At 40.8% G+C, this 17,026-nt stretch overlaps 1 protein-coding gene across 1 annotated transcript in view; it reads left to right on the forward strand.

The window, feature by feature from the left end:
- CTDP1 (CTD phosphatase subunit 1) overlaps positions 1 to 17,026 on the forward strand; it is a 178,368-nt gene that overhangs the window by 36,519 nt on the left and 124,823 nt on the right. The window contains exons 8-9 of the mRNA XM_065398609.1: positions 3,200 to 3,341; positions 5,934 to 6,164. Coding sequence (XP_065254681.1) covers positions 3,200 to 3,341; positions 5,934 to 6,164 — 373 coding nt within the window. The remainder of the gene's footprint in view (positions 1 to 3,199; positions 3,342 to 5,933; positions 6,165 to 17,026) is intronic.

Below are 17,026 nucleotides of genomic sequence, written 5' to 3' on the forward strand. Positions count from 1 at the left end.
TACGAGCTGGTATGTGAATTTCACTAGTGAATCTGTGTTATATGTTATGGGTAACCTGTAGAATTTTTGCAGCTCTAGCTTTTCGTCAGGCAGTCCCGCCCCTTTAACACGGTTTCCACATGGATACTATATGTCTTTGTCTAACAACAGCTGTACCAAAAGACCACCTAAAGACATGTGCCTGTAGTAGGATTTGTAAGTAATTATGGCTGGCAATTAGTTTGCAATACAATCCTGGCTCCTTACACGGAATATGTGAAGTGACATAACAAGTAATATGCTTGGAGGCATTTTGTGACATGAAGTCCATGACCATAAACAGCAACAAGGTCTCCAAGGGCACTGGAGTGAAGTCAGAGTCTAAAACATAAATTGTGCACTTTGTTAGCGTAGTCGATAAGCAGATGAAGATGTAAAATGCTAGCTGGATCTTTGTTTGGTGTCTAGCATTTTCTTGAGACTGAGGCACAATGGGAATTTTATACATCCTTAGATTGTAAACCCTTTGGGGCAGGCACAGCCTCTACCTCTGTCTCCACAAATCTATCAAAACAGAACTTTGATCCAGATCAGGGCATGTGGGTGCAAAATAATATAAGTATCCACACTTACACACAGGGACTTCGTTGTGTTTCTTTGATGTCTCCTTATTTTAATCTGAGATAGGTGAGACAGCACCTTGTTGTTTGCCACATAATGGCAGAGCATTATGAGGTTGCAAAGGCTACAAAGGGATGGTAACATGTAAACTTACTGAGAATTTATAAAGGAGAGAATCATGACATGTTTGTTCTAGTTCTGTAAAACCTTGTTTTTTACAAAACATAACTAAGCTAAGTGCCCCTTTAATAGTCCAGCTATCAATTTCATATCTACTTAATTCACTTAGGGCAAAATAATTCATTTTATTCAGTCTTTTCTTAAGATACCATTGTTGTATAAAAGCTTCAGGATCTGGCTTTTAAAGAATGTAGGCATGTTTACCTATATATCACTAGCCCCTGCTTTCTGAAGAGGGGAAATACCCTGTTCCCAGAGCTAAGTGAGTATGAGGCAACTGGTAGGGCAGCTAAACATTTTAAATAGTATTGAAGTTTAGAGTAAATTTGTCCATAAAAATAAAGTTTAAAATCTTATTAGTCATTCAAGCCACTGCAGTATTTAGACTATTTTGTATTTTAGATGTGCCAAAATAATCTCGTCAAAATATTTGACCAGAGGACTAGAACAATAAAATGTGTATAACCCGAAGATCACAATAAAAATATTATTGCATTGTTGCTTTTATTATTTATCAGTTACAAATTGGGTAGGTTGTGTGTGCAATAGTTCTCTTTGCCTCTTTTAAACTGAAAATGACCAACAATAGGAGTGCAACTGTTGTTTCCTTGCTTCTGTTGCTAAGACATCAAACAGCTCTGAGAAGGACGTTGTTTTCTACGTATTATGTCCCATCCTTTTCTTTACAAAAGGTAGTGAATAGCCTGGATTCATTTTTTTTATCCCTAAATTGACATTGGTCTAAAAAATTTCTTTTGCAGTTTGTGATTGGTATTCTTTTAAAACAGAATGCAAAGTAAAGTTCTAGGCGTGATCATGAAGCTGTCTTTGTGAGATGGAAAGGTTTCATGAGTGCAGAGAAACAAGTTTGTTTCTTTAGCAGCAGACACAAATGATGTTTATAAGCCCAGAACTGTTCTGTTTCCTAGGAACAGACTGTATTAAAATAATAAAGGCAATTTTATTAAGACTACTACAAGCTTTATCTCCTTTATTACTGCAACATATAATTTAAAAATAAAAATATAAATGCAGTTCTGTTCCTCTGAAACCAATATGACGTTCTGTGCGGTTTTTTCATCGTAACATATAAACTGTCCTCTCCATCTAGCTGCTTTTCTTCCACTTTATCTCTTGAAGGGATAGATTCAAGTCAGTTTGAAGCCTAACAGTTACTTGGTGGGGGACAGGGGAGCGGGGGAGAGAGGGTAATCTGCAAAGGAAATAAATCTATAATTGAGAGTACCAGTAGTACTGCTTTACTGCGTTATATCTGAATTCGTGTTATATCGGGTCGCATTATATTGGGGTAGAGGTGTATCTCCAAAATAGTACAACTAGTCTCCTGACTTATACCTAGTACAAGAGACTGCATCATCCCAACCCTCAAACTTTTTGCTAACCTCTTGTTTTTAATCAAGATAAAGAACTGTTTCCTTTTCTTCATCAAAAACTTATTTCTCTTTTTTTTTTTTCTTAGACCTAATTTCTTCCTGTTTGCTCGCTTAATTCCAGCTCCCTTAAAATATACATTTTCTTCCCTTTTTCTTTTAGTAGGTTGGAGAGCTCCTCTCACTTTTTACTTGTGGGGCTTGCTGATCATGATAGTTCTCTGGAGAGATCTGTAGCAATCTAGCTGGCTTTTTGCTCTTTCCAGTGACTCTCATATCGGTTTTAGTCTACACTGCATTATAAATCAAGGCCTTTGGCCATAATGATTCTTTCTCTCTTTCTTTTTCTTTCTCTCTTTCTTTTTCTTTCTTTCTTTCCCAGGGTGCATGTTGGCAACTTGCTTGCCTGCCCTGAGTAATTTTATATTCAGTACTCCCATTTGACACTAAAGAATCCATGATTTCTGCTTTAGTGTAGGCGTTAGCTCCTGCCACACTCATGGCAAATCAAAGAGGGTGGCCATGTGCTTGACAGTTAGTGTGGTATAACTGCTTGGTATAACAGAACACTGCATACATGAATGTAACGTGAAATATGCTTAGGTTTTTAGGGGTACTGAACAGGCCACTCTTTGGCCACTCCTGCTTTAGACTGTGATATCTTTTGATACAAGGCTGTGTTTTTGGAAATGTGTAACTTTTTTGTTCCTTTTATCTTTTTGACTGTTTACTCAGTGTAGAAATGCTCAAGTGTTAAGAATTGATTGGTTCCACTTCCCATTTGAATGAGTTTTAGCGGAACACTGGCTGTGTCTGCACTAAGGAATTTCACAACATTTTCACCGCTAATAAGCTTCTTGTAAAATACCTTAGTGCAGCCAAGGCTTAAGACTTGTTTAAACATGACCTGTAATGTCTTTGAGCCAGCTGATAACTTTCAAAATAGGCCACAGAATATCCTATTTAAAAACATAAGCCTCTTCTTTTCTATTCAGAACACTGTAATGTTGTGTTTGACTTAATAATAGGCACAGAAAAAGTACGGCAAGCTCTGGACTGTAAACATCTCCATGTTGTAAACCCTGACTGGCTGTGGAGCTGCTTGGAGCGTTGGGACAAGGTAGAGGAGCAGCTCTTTCCCTTAAAAGATGACTACATCAAAACACAAAGGTAAAATTTGTATGCAAAAAAAAAAATGGACCAAAGATAGGTTGATCATGTTATTAGTCTGGTTTTATTCTCATTTCTATCTAAAGAGTTGATTCATAAGGTGTCATGAACCCAGAATTGTATGAGAGATGTAGGGTTTGTATGAAAATTCCATACCATATTTCAGCCAATTTTTTGTCCTATTTGCATGCAGGACTATCACTGGGAGGCAGTTGATCCAAGCTTTGGAGTTCAGGGAAGTCCCTAGGACTAGTAGTACCACAAGCGGGGACTTTAATTAAGAAGCAGCAACAGATCTGACCAGTGGTGCTGCATTCTAGTGCTGTGGAGGGCCCGTAGGGACCAGGAATGGAGGTGTACCATAACATAATCATGCAGTCTCCCATCCTGCGATCACGCAGATTCACGGAGTATGAGAAGCCTGACCAGCTAACCATTTTACTCTTGGTAACCAAGAGAAGGAAAGAGAGAAACCCAGGACAAAAATAGAATGTAAGAAGAAAAAATGGGGGGAGAGGTTGGAAGAGAAAAGGGGAAGATAAATATGAGAGCAGAGGGGGGGGAAACTGATGGGAGAACAAAATGGGTGAAATGAAGGAAGGATGGTAAGAAAGGAAAGAGACAAAAACAATGGAGTGAGGTGAACAGCAAAATAGGAAGAGGATAAACCTCGGATGGGAGAGGGGAAGCAGAAGAAAGGTTAAAGAAAAATACCAAAGGGGGAAGAGGCCACTATAGATGATGAGCCCTCTTGAAGGAGGTGATGTGACTGAAAGAGCTGATGGCAAGGGGCTTCCAACGGAGATTCTGCTTTTGCTTTTTGTCCTAGACCTTGTAAGTCCTGGCTGTGTTCTTGTTTGCACCACATCAGTTGATCTTATCAGTCTTGCAAACTGATCAGAGGAGCGTGACCTTTTTATAGGAGATGGCTTTGGAAAATTCACAGTGCTGCGAAAAGTGATATTGGTGATTTAATGAATGACATCAGGCTAGGGATTGCTTACTGCCATCCTTTGGTGAAGACTTAACTGAAGTCATGTGCATGGATTAACATTTGTACCATAAATAGGGTTTGTGGGTGCCCAATATGTCTAAAAATGAGGTAGTTTTTAAATTAGAAACCTAAACAGGCAACTAGGAGCCTTGAAAATTTTGTCCAAAGTAAATGGATTGTAACTTCACTAGTTTTTAAAATGTGCCATGAGATCTTACACACCCAAATATTCAATACCTTAGTTATTCTTTCACCACAGGATGGTGCCTCCAGACAGAAAGTAATCCTTAGCAGAATGTCGTTCAGTGAATTGCCAACATCACCTCCTCTAAGACCAAAAGGTTGGCTTTCCTGCTTACTTAAAATTCACGCTGCAGTTTCAATGAGCTGCAGTGATGGTCTTCTCTTTCATATACTGAACACATTCATTTAAAATAAAATGTTGCTCTGGCATCGTATATTTTTTTCATATTCTTACTAGGGAGACTTTTAAAATACGAACTAAGACTTGAATTCCTAATGTGTAGCAGCATGTGCATTTTTTCTGAAGTCAAATCCTCTGCTGTCAGAGTTGTTTGTGGCAATGATTGCTGTCCTAGAGGGCTTGCAACTTCAGGTGCCGAATAAATTACAAAAGCAGATAAACTCTTAAGAGATCCTATTTGCATATAAAATGAATTTACTAAGAACATTGGAGAGAAATGGATAATTTTATCTATGAAGTATCTGATCTTAAATCTCAGTGTTGTGGCAGAACTTTAAAAGGCTGGCATGTATAAATATATGAGATTAACTTACTTTTGCTGAATACCCTTCTTAAGATAGGTTTGCCTCCTCCTTACATCACTATATGATGCATAGCTAGTTCTTCTATCCTTGTTATTGTGTGTGTATATGTGTTTCCACATGGTATTAATCTAAGTGACTGACATATTTGATGGCATTATTAATGGCTTTTTTTTCTAAAGTAGCCATATATGTGGCTTAGTGCAATAGTAAATTAATTTGGTGTGTTGTAACTTTCTTTGAGGCAGAAGTTGATGTACTATTTTTTTTGTTTTGCTTTAAGAGCAATATTGAATAGCAAATATTTATCGTATCCTACAAATCATTGTACAAATGAACGTGTGTGTGCACTCACACATTTTATCTGGTTTGTATTAGTATCTACAAATTACTGTGGTAGACAAATATTATGTATTAGTTTTAATGCTATAGAGGAAATTGTGTTTTAAGATTTCAGAAACTAAATTTTGAGAAATGTTTTAAGATAGCTGTTTTAGAATATTTTCATTTTTGTTAATAAATATGACATTAAGTCTGTTCTCTCCTTATGCATACATTATTCCTATTAAGTTCTGTGGAATTTTCATATGTGTACTGAGAACATACTCCCTAAAAAAATTATTTTCTGTGTTAGAAAAAAGGCAGATCCATTTTGCCCTGTAATAATCTGTTTGACTGCTCTAATGCTCTGTTTTGTCAGAGCCCAGTGTGTCCTTTCTCTGAAAGGGAAATCCTAATGCTTCCACTTCCAGTTACAAATAATTAATTAATGTAAATTTCTGATGTAACTTTTTAAAAATTACATTCAACAGAGAGAACAGTCCTGCCACATTTCCTGATACACACAGCGCGTTCCAGACTGCTCTGTTTCACCCGACGCCCATCCATCCAAAGTTTCAGCCGGGTCCTGAAGTTCGGCTTTATGATTCCAACACTGGAAAGCTAATCAGGAAGGGCTCTCAGTCTTCTGTCCAGTCTCTGTATATCCAGTCTCCAGCTCCTCCCCTCACTTTACCGGTCCACGGGGAGCACTCATCCTTCAGGTACATGAAAGTGTAGCTAAGGATCACTTAAGTTTATTTTCAAATCAAATTTTTCTAAGATCACAATTTTTTTTGTTACTTGATAACATTTAATTCAGTTGGCTTAGTTAGCTTACCTCTTCAAAAATAAAAATGATTTGAACTCTTGCAATATCTTACTAAAGGAAATGAACAGAAATAGGTGAACAGCTGTAGTGTTACAAATAAGTTTAATTCCTTAACTGTATTTGTAGAAACCTCAAAAAGAATATACTGTTTTTGTATTTTATATGCTGTAGAATTTATTAGGCTAATTTATATCCCAAAACAAGTGTGTTTTGCATGTGAATTTCAGTTCTAAGTTTTATTCATTACTTTGGATTTGTTTGGCTATCAAATAAAATATACAGCTGGCTGCATTAACAGTTTTTTGTTCGAGAGCTTTTCCTCTTTGCTTACCTCATACACGTACTTTCAGATGGGAGATTATTCTGGAATCCTATTTTGAAGTTATCTTTGTTTTTAAAGGGTTAACTGACCAGTGTTACAGTGAGTTTCTACTAGTCTATCTGCACTAAAAACATTAACTCACCTTTGAATTAAGATACTAAAATAAAAGGGGAGAAAGGCTGGCTTTGTGATATAAGGAATAGAACTAGCAACTAAGATCTGGGAACCCTGCCACAGACTTTGTGATCTTGGTCAGGTCATTTAAGCCAATATTTTCAGAAGTGGGAGTCTTAGTTTGGCTCCAGAGTATGGATTTTAGGTATTTAAATTAGTCACCTAATTTTCAACCGTTCTGAGCACTCAGCAGCTCCTGTTGACCGAATTTAGACACCCTCTCTGTTCCTCAGTTTCTCTATCTATAAAATGTAGCTAACAATTACTCGGCAGAGTATTGGGGCCAACGTAATTATCTCTGAAAACAGTTGAGATCCTCAAAGGTGCTACAGAAGTACAGAGTATTATAAATGCTGAGATGCAAGATGAATTCTTCTGCATGTTCTCCTTTTCATTGTCTCTATCCTTTATATTCTTTAAGTCTTCATGTGTTACAGAAATCTCTTGCCACCTTTTTTTTCTTTGTCAGAAGACTTACATGTTTTCACTTCTCCCTTCCCGCTTTCAGTTCTCCCTTCCCGCTTTCATGGTCTTTTTTTTCTTTTTGTCTCCTTCATTCCAGTTTCCTTGCCCCTTCCCAATATGAATTTCTTAAGTTCCATTCTGATATTTGAAAAGGCAGTTTTCTTTTCTGCTCCTTTTCTAAATCACCATTTTTTAGCCTGCATTTTGTTCTAATACTCTTTTAAATGAACTGTCAAGAAAGAAACTTGAAACAGTCAAGACAGCAAGTATTCTGAAAGAGTAATTAGAAAGGTTTTGTTGTTCCTTATCTGACATTGGGGAAGAGGAATTTGTCTCGAAGTTTCAAGGCGCTGGGAAGCTTTTATGTTGGACTGAATGTATGTATGACTTTCCTAAAATGCTTGCATGTAAAAATCTGATGTCAGTGTATCAATCAACAACTTCAAAAGTGCACTCTCTTAATCTCCATATTCTTCCCATCTCCCTCTCCAAGTTTACAAATTACTGAGCCAAAAATTGACATCCACACAACGATTTTCATTTTGCTTTGTAATGCAAAAGTGGTACCTCATTTGATTGTCTTCCTCTTCCAAAAGGTATATGTCAGTTGGTATCTTCAGCTGGGAGCTTCTGAGAAACTGGTCCCAGACTAGGCCTTTGGAAAATTGTTTCCCCTTCTTAATCATGATTGTTACTCTTTAGCACCTCTGACAGCCAGTGATTGTGGTACAATTGGGCTGCTTTGATTTTAATCAAAAATACTGCATATTGTGTCCAAAATTTTACAAATTCTGTTGAAGAAAGAAAAATCTAAGAATTTAATGACTTCAGGAAGAAGAAAAATGAGATTTTGAAATAAATGGGTATTCTGAATTTTAAAATAAAGTATAATGTGGAGGTCATGACTTTCAAGATTACAAGTTTCATGGGTGGAGGTCAAATTTTGGTCCTAATTTGGTCACCAAGAACAACTTGTAGTATACTGGACAAAAACCTAAGGGGAAAGTGACTTCTGCATATGCATGATGTATTTATTCATGGATTATGCAGATTCCTCAGTTGACCCTGTCTGTCTTCAGATTAGCCAATTATGTAGAACAGTACAAAGAATTAATGCTACCTATGATATAGTCATATAGGAAGCTAACCTGTAAAATTCTCAGATTCACTCCTGTCTTGATGTTAACAGGAGCCACTCTAATCATTAGTTAATTTAAAATCCAATTTTCTATTTGTCAAACCTTCAGTTTCAGAATCATAGGACTTTTACAAAACTGATAGAGCAGTGACTAATTTTTAAAGGTTCACTGGGGCTGCTAGGAAAATTGTGGAAAATAGTGGTTAGAGGCATTTCTGCTTAAGTTATGTTTACTGGGGCCTGACAAATGCACTATCCAATTGGAAATCAGGGGAACTCTTTCCTGGCAAATTGGGGCTTTTCTCATGAGTTACTTTTTTTTTAAATAATTTAACCTTTATATTGTGGTAGCTCCCAGAGGCCAACAGTGTTGAGGCCCCATTGTGTTAGATGCTGTCCAAACATAGAAAATATGTCCCAAAGAGCTTAAGTCTGAAAGACAAGACATAATGAGGGCATGAGACAAATAGGTGACTCAGAAAGGGAAATGGGGGAGAGAGACTAACACACAGTAGGATGTGCACAATTCTTAGCCACAGAAAAAATAATCATAGCTTGCCACCTGCTTGCCACTTAAGTTTAAATATTTTGCCCATACTGTGTTCCTGCTTAGCAGCACAGAAACTGGGAGGTAACATTTACACTTCATTGTCTCACTTGCTCAGTTGTGGGATGGCTAGAGGTAACAAATTATGCTTTTCAAAAAACATCATAAAAGCAGCAAGCCAAAATGTTTAAAGTTGGGACTTAAATTTAGGCATCTATATTCCACTATAGTCAGCGGGGACTACTGGTATTCAACACTTCTGAAATTCAGCGAGGTGAATTAGCTAGGTGCCTAATAGGGTTTTATTATCCCAATTTTGGACATCTAGTTTTGTAAGTTTTGTTCAGTTATTTTCATAGACGTCTCCTCCAGGACAAACAGTCACCGTAGGTAGAGATGGGCTAAAACAGAACCTAATTTCAACAGATTCAAACTTCAGATGCATTATTCTGAACCTGTCCCTATGGCTTCGGTTGCAGGTCCAATTCAGAATTAGAAAGGACCTATCTTTTCTGGTTCTGGTTTAGAAATGCCCAAAAATGTGTAAGAACTAAATGAGTCAGTCAAATTCAGAGTCTGTATATGCTAGTTCCAAAAATGCTAGTGCTGAAAGTCACGTAAAAACTGCCAGTTGTATTAAATGGCATTGCTATTTCAGCAGGGAGTTTGTCCCGCATGCCTCAGAGCAGGAATTTTTATGAGACCAATGGCATACAAAACCAGGTGGGAGGGGATACCCTAGATACAGCAACCCAATGTTCTTTGAGTGATTGCACATGTCCATTCCACTGTAGGTGTTTGAGCTCTCCAGTGCATAGTTGTCAGAGATTTTTCTCTTAACGGTACCCGTTGGGGTGGCCCCAGTGCTGTCTGCTGCCTTGCACATCATTCACAAGCATAAAGGGCCAAACCACCTCTGGGTTTCAAGCCCTGCCACTTTCGTGGTAAGGCAATGCCAAATAGTGACCCTCACCCAGCTGCCTTACTTGCTTGGGTGCGGGGGGAACCTCACATGAGTGACAAGTGTGCCATTTCTAATGGCTTTAAGCCCCATTCTAAAAAAAGACTGCAGCCAGACTAAAATATCTACTGCTTGAATCAGTGCTACAGCCTCCATCTTGAGCCGTTAACCTCAGTCCGGATATTAACCATCTACTGGTCATCAGGAGCATCAGCACCATAAGCATCATAGTATCAAATACCAAGCCCAGCACTGAACAGATTCGGGATCCTTCTCATTACCATCTGCAAGAGGAGCAGGAATTGAACCAGCCCTTGGTACTATTGGCATCCTCTTCCTCATCTGCTGATGAGGCAGTTGTGGCGGTGCTTATTTCTCCATCTCTTGATAATTTTAAGACCCATCAGGAATTATTGAGGAGGATGGCAATGGCCTTAGACATCTACCTGAAGGAGTCCTGGGAAAAGTCTCAAAAGCTGGTGGACACTTTGACATCTGTGTCTCCAGCCAGAATAATCTCATTTATAGGGAGAACTATTTTAGAGCCTACCAAGATCCTCTGTCAGTCCCCAGATTCCCTGCCTCCTTCTGCGTGCACACACACACACACACACACACACACACACACACACACACACTACCACCATGTCCCCTCTCAGGGGTTCGAGCACCTGTATAATCTCTCTCCTGGCTCCCTTATAGTGGCAGCAGTGAATGAGAAAGAGACGAGCACCAGGTGCCAACCCCCCAAAAATAAAGAGGACATGAAGGTGGACTTTTTTGGGAGGAGCCTTTATTCCACAGGCAGGTTACAGCTTTGTATTGCAAACCAGCAAGCTTTGCTGTGGTGGTTCGATTTCACCCTGTGGGATACAGTTTGAGTTGAAAGACAAGCTCCCAGATGAGATGGAACAGGAGTTCCAGTTTTTAATAGAGGAGGGAAAATTTGGTCGCAAGAACAGCTCTGCAGGCAGGTCTCGATGCAGCAGATTCTGCAGCTCACAGCCTGGCCTCTGCTATCAGGATGAGATGCTTGCCCTGGTTACACTCTCTGGCCTCCCTCCCAAGGTGCAGCAGGCAATCCAGGATTTCTTTTTCACTCTTCTCAGAAAAGCCGGACAAGACTTTACGAAGTCTCAGACTCTAGAGCAGCCATTAAAATCCTTGGACATTTACATCCTAGCAGTGAAACGGAAGGTGTTCCATCCTCATCAGTTCCAGCATTTTCAGGGGTTTGTCCCTCAGGCCCAAGACCTGCCATGGAGAAGAAGCTGAGGGTACAAGAGACGCCCACCACTCCCCTCTGCTTCAACAGCCACCAGTTCATCAAGACAGGCAGCATCTTCTGAGAACTCATTTTAATGGGCAGGTAGAGAGCAGTCTACCAGTTATAAGAGTGCCATCTTTTTCTTCTCCGATTTTTGCAAACCATCTGTTCTGTTTCTGTCGTACCTGGAGCCACATCACAACAGTCTGATGGGTTCTAAGCACATTGGAAGTGGGATGTACACTCTGATTTATTTCTACCCCACAATCTCCATCCCTCTTCAAGGTCCCCTCTCATGAGACAGTTGCTACAAGAAATACAATCACTCCTCCTTGTAGCAGCTATAGAGGAGGTCCCTCATTTGTTCAGGGGAAAGAGGTTTTACTCCTGATATTTCTAGATCTTGAAGGCAAAAGGGGTCTCAAGCCTATTTTAGGTCTACAGCAGTTAAATAAGTTCCAAAAAAAACAAAGCAAACGCCACGTGGTCACAATTGCTTCCATTATTCCTCCCCTGAAGGTGGGGGACTGGTATGTCAGGCAATGCAAAGCCTCATTCTGGATTTAGGTTTCAGAGTGGTAGCCGTGTTAGTCTGTATTAGCAAAAACACCGAGGAGTCCTTGTGGCACCTTAGAGACTAACAAATTTATGCCCAAATAAATTTGTTAGTCTCTAAGGTGCCACAAGGACTCCTCGGTGTTGTTTTTTTATTCTGGATTTAGAGGCTTATCCTCTCAGCATGGTGAGAAACTGTTTAAGGCTTCTGGGGCAGTGTACACTTATATGGTCCAGTCCGCTAGACTGCATCTCAGACTCCTTCAGGACTGGTTGACAGAGGTGTATTCTTCAAAAAGGCACCACATAGACATGTCAGTGCACATACCAAGTCATAGCTTATCCTCCCTAGATTGGTGGATAGACCCAACCAATGTCTTCAAGGGAGTTCCTTTTGCCCCACCTCAACAGTCTCTGGGTTGGGGATTCACCTGGGGCCCCTGCAGATGCAAAGTCCCTGATCTCTCCAAAATCTCAGCCTACACACAAACATCTGGGAGTTGCAGGTTATCTGATTAGTTTGCATGGCATTCCTTCCTCACATTCGGGGAAGTGGCATATTGGTGCTGAACGACAATACAACTGCCATGTGTTATGTAAACGGGTGGGGGGGGGAGCTGCTGGTCCTCAAATTTTGTTGGGAAGCAGTACTACTTCGGGGCATCTATATAGACACCTGTATTTCTAAAAACAGCCCATCTCCTGGGGGTTCAGAATACGTTCGCAGATCACCTGAGCAGGTTGTTTATCAAACACTGTGAGTGGTCCCTTCACCCAGACGTAGCAAGATCCATTTTCCAGCTCTGGGTAACTCCCCAAGCAGATCTGTTTGTAACAAAGGACAGCACAAAATGTCACCAGTTCTGCTTCAGAGCAGGACACAGCCTGAGTTCATTGATGGATGCTTTTCTACTGCCATGGTCAGAGAGTCTGCTGTACATTTTTCCTCCTATCCCTCTTCTGCCAAAGTCCTGTACAAGGCCAAGCAGGACAAGGCATGGCTTATAATGATCACCCCTATATGGCCCCATCAGCTCTGGTTTTCACAGCCTTTGGACCTCTCAATCAGTTCCCCACTGTCACTCTCACTTCACACAGACCTGATCTCTCGGAATCACTGCTGCCTCCTTCACCCCAATCTTCAGGTCCTTCACCTGACAGCCTGGAGCTCTAGAGAGGTGTGGGAAGTACTGCTGAATAGTAGAAAACCACCAATTAGGACAACTTACCTTGCTTAAAGGGAAGAGATTTTCCATCTGGTCAAGGCTGAAAAGGGTCTCCCCTATTCTTGCTTCTATTTAGCAGGTGCTGGACTATCTTTTATCTCAGAAACATCAAGGATTGATGACTAGCTTGATCAGGATATGCCTACCAGTTATACAAGCATTATACGCTCTTGTGGATAACCACTTCCTTTTTTTAATCGGATGACTAAGAATTTTAAAGCATGGACAGACGATTTCTGCGTGTACAGAACCCTATTCCACTATGGAGTCTGAATCCAATCTTAACAAAGCTGATTGGTCCTCCCTTCAAACCTCTAGCAGTCTTCTCTCTGTTGCACCTTTCAATGAAGGTAGCATTTTTAGTAGCCATTATATCAGCCAGGAGAGTGGGGGAGTTGAGGGCGTTAGTGTCAGATCCTCCATGTACAATTTTTTCACAGATAGTCTATCTTCATCCCCATCCAAGCTTTCTTACTGAACTTGTCTCCACTTTTCATATCAACTAAGCAATTTTTATATCGACCTTCTTCCCAGAGCCTAATGGCAATAAAATAGACTGCACACTCTAGACATTAGAAGAGCTTTAGCATTTTATCTGGAATGGACTAAACCTTTCAGGTCTTCGTCTCAGTTCATTGCTTTTGCAGACAGAAGGAAGAGCACTTCACAAGGATTTTGTCATGGATATCCAGTTGTATTCACCTGTTACAAGTTGACTAACATGAAGCTGCCGGATAGAATATTTGGACATTCTGCTAGATCCCAAGCAACCTCTGTGGCATTTCTGGCTAACGTGCCCATATTAGACATTTGCAAGGCAGCAACCTGGTGATCATGTCACATGTTTGCTCTTGCTATGCTATTTCTCAACAATCTAGAGACGATGCTAAATTTGCATGAGTGGTCCTCCAGTCCTTGTTCAAAAAGACTCCTAACCCACCTCCATTTGGGACTGCTTGTGAGTCCCCTACAGTGAGCATGTGAAATCATTCAAAGAAACAATTACTAGCCTTTCCATAACTGTGGTGTTCTTAGAGATGTGTTGCACAACAGTTAGGGAAAAGTTAGTAACTGTTTTTCCCTATTTTTTTCTAAGTTGAGAATAATATTCAAGAAAATGAAACCAATTGCTCCATCCTGCAACCTCACCATATATTTTACTACCATTTTACAGAATACCTCTTCTGTGTGACACCCCTTCCAGCTAGTCCTTGTGTGCCCTTCCTCCCCAAATGGTGAAACAATGCAGATCTTCATAATATAATGCTCCTCCTCCTCCATGACACGCTTGGTGAACAGTGAGGGTTAACTTACAAAGTATCATTGTCATCTGAATTGTTCTGACGAATCTCAGAGCAATTATTCAGGTATCCACAGACTGTGAATCTGTTACTTGCTTTGAAGGTTTTGTTTGCAACCATAAATAGAGATTTTTTTTTATTATTATTTTTTTTTAAATAATGTTGACTGAAGGCAATTGAGAGTTCTGTCCATACTCTCCCAGGGACTGCACCCCACATTTAGGGAAACTCTGCCATAACATAATTGGTTTCTTCCATCTCTGTTTTCCATAATTCTATACCAATTCTATAGATATTCCTCTCTCATCACTCTTCGGCTCGAGAAGCTCATCCCACTCTGGGCACTGAGGTTTGGAGAAGTGAGTACAGGGTGGGAAGTCACAAAGTACAGAGTTCTAATCCTGGCTCTGGCATTGAATCTGTGTGGCCTCCGGGAATTCTTTGCTTGTTTCTTTATCAGTAAACTGGGAATAATAATACTCTTGTCCTGCAAGGGAGATGTGGAGATAAATTCAGTAATGAGAGCCCTAGAAAAGACCATACGGAAAAGAATCCGTATTCAGAGCAAGGTTTAAATTGCGTGGAAGTAAATAAAGCATGGAGCAACACATTGAACTATGGGGATAAACCAAAACCAAGAATGGGTGAGCACTCTGCATTTGAATGAAGCAGAATACCTGTGGGGGAAAAGTATGTGATCATTTAACTGAAGATTATATCAGAATGCATATGAGGGCAGAATAAAGTTGCATTGGCATTGTGCTTGACTTTGCAACCTACATGTTTTTTAAAAGATAACTATAGAGTTGTGTGTCCTAGGAGCCTCTATGTGGGCTGGTGCTGTGAAGCGCAATCCCTAAAATGAGAACACTTGTAAGCAAGTCTGCTTAATTCAACCACAAATTAGTAAAGCAATCAACATAGAAGTGTTGATTCAGTTTGAGTGTTGCTGTCTCTATAAAAGGCTTAAATAACTCCTCTTTAACAACTATTTATGGTGTTCATTTGAGATAACTGATCTTTTAAACATTTTGAATGTAAACGGATGCAGTGTTATTCTTCGAGTGCTTGCTCGTGTTAATTTCATTCTAGATGTGTGCGCGCCCACATGCACAGCCGTCGCCGATTTTTGCCTTAGCAGTATCCATAGGGCCAGTCATGGCACCCTCTGGAGTGCCGCGCTCATGTCGGTATAATAGGCACCAGCAGCCCTGCGCCCCCTCAGTTCCTTCTTACCGCCTGTGATGGTTGGTCAGAGTGTCTTCCCCTTGCTTTGCAAGTGGTCAGCAGTGTTTTCCTAGTGTTACTCTGCCTTATTTTGTATATATTTATTCACTGTAGTTAGTTAGTAATTAGGTGTTAAGTATAGCAGTTAGTAAGTTAGAGTCTCTGTTGGGACTTTGCCCCGAGACCGGGCATATCCCGGTCCCCGGGCTTTAAGCCTTGCTCAGTGTGCAAGGATCTGACTCCCAGGAGCAGTAGGGTATCCTGGCCCCCGATACTGCCTCCCACGGCAGAGGGGGCTAAAGATCAGAGAGCCCCACCGGTGCTGCATATGCTGATGGAAGCTGCAAAAGTCCCCCCCGCATCTAGGGGCAAACAGATCGTGGGACCACCTCAGAGGGCAGTTGTGCACCACCAGTCCCCTGAGCAGAAGCCGAGGTCCCTGTCTGCACAGCCGAGGTCCCTGACTCCGCACTGTAGGTCCCCGGTGAAGGACATAAATCCACACCGTGTAGAGGTCAAAGCATAGGGGTTTATTACACACAGCGCTGGCGGAGTGTCACCTGGCTTATCAGGCTCAGAGACACTGTCAATCAATTGATTACAATAGAATATATAGATTTTCCATGGGCGGGGGAAGGTGACGGGGTAGGCAGTTCCACACCCCGGGATAGGTTTTGCAGCAAGACAAGATAGCACAATAGCCAATGGTTAAAAGGTTACACAATGTCTCCGCCCATGGTCTCAAGTTAGCAAGTTAACATTTAATTAATACTTTGTTAAAATGTTATTAGTATAAAATATATATGTTGAATTCTGATTTGGGGTCCATAGGAACGGAGCAACTCCTTTGCTTGTCCGACAGGTACATGTCTAGAGGATAAAGCAAAGAAACAGTGAAAGCATATGGAAATAGAGATTGTCTCCTTTATGTCTTAAGGCAGGGCATTGGTCCCTTGGAAGGGAGGTGGAAGGATGCCATATCATTATAGTGACGTGCCAATTTTTCATAAACTCAAGGTTGGATCTGTGGGAAGACTGTTTTCCCTTCAGGAGAAACACAATAGGAACAGGGATCCTTTGTTCAATTTGAAACACTGGATGAAACATAATTATTCAGTTATTGCTTCAACATCTGGCATTTCTACTGACCAAGCATATCTTAGCAAAGGCAATGTTATCTTGTTTACCCCAGCTTTCTCTTAGCTGATCACTATTAGCTAGGCCTCTGGTCTCCAGACCAAACTCTGGACTTTGGGTCTGAGAGAGCTGGCAAATCCATATACCAGGCTGTTATATAACATGCACATGGATTTTAACCCATCACCCGGTTAGACGGCTTAGCTCTCTGGCATCACGGGCACGATGCAGATCATCTGCAGTGGGACATCAGTCCCCGTACGCCCGGCACTGTTCGCCCTCCTGTCAGCTGACACTATGGCACAGGTCTCTGTCCCCAATGTCATGAGACCCATCCTCTTCACGGCACTGGTCTCCGCATTCCTGGTATCGGTCCACTGGCAGGCGCCTGTTGCCCCGCTCAGGGCACCACTCCCCTACTCCGAGGGTCAGCCA

Source organism: Emys orbicularis, chromosome 2 (genome assembly GCF_028017835.1).
Source record: "Emys orbicularis isolate rEmyOrb1 chromosome 2, rEmyOrb1.hap1, whole genome shotgun sequence".
NCBI lineage: Eukaryota > Metazoa > Chordata > Testudines > Emydidae > Emys > Emys orbicularis.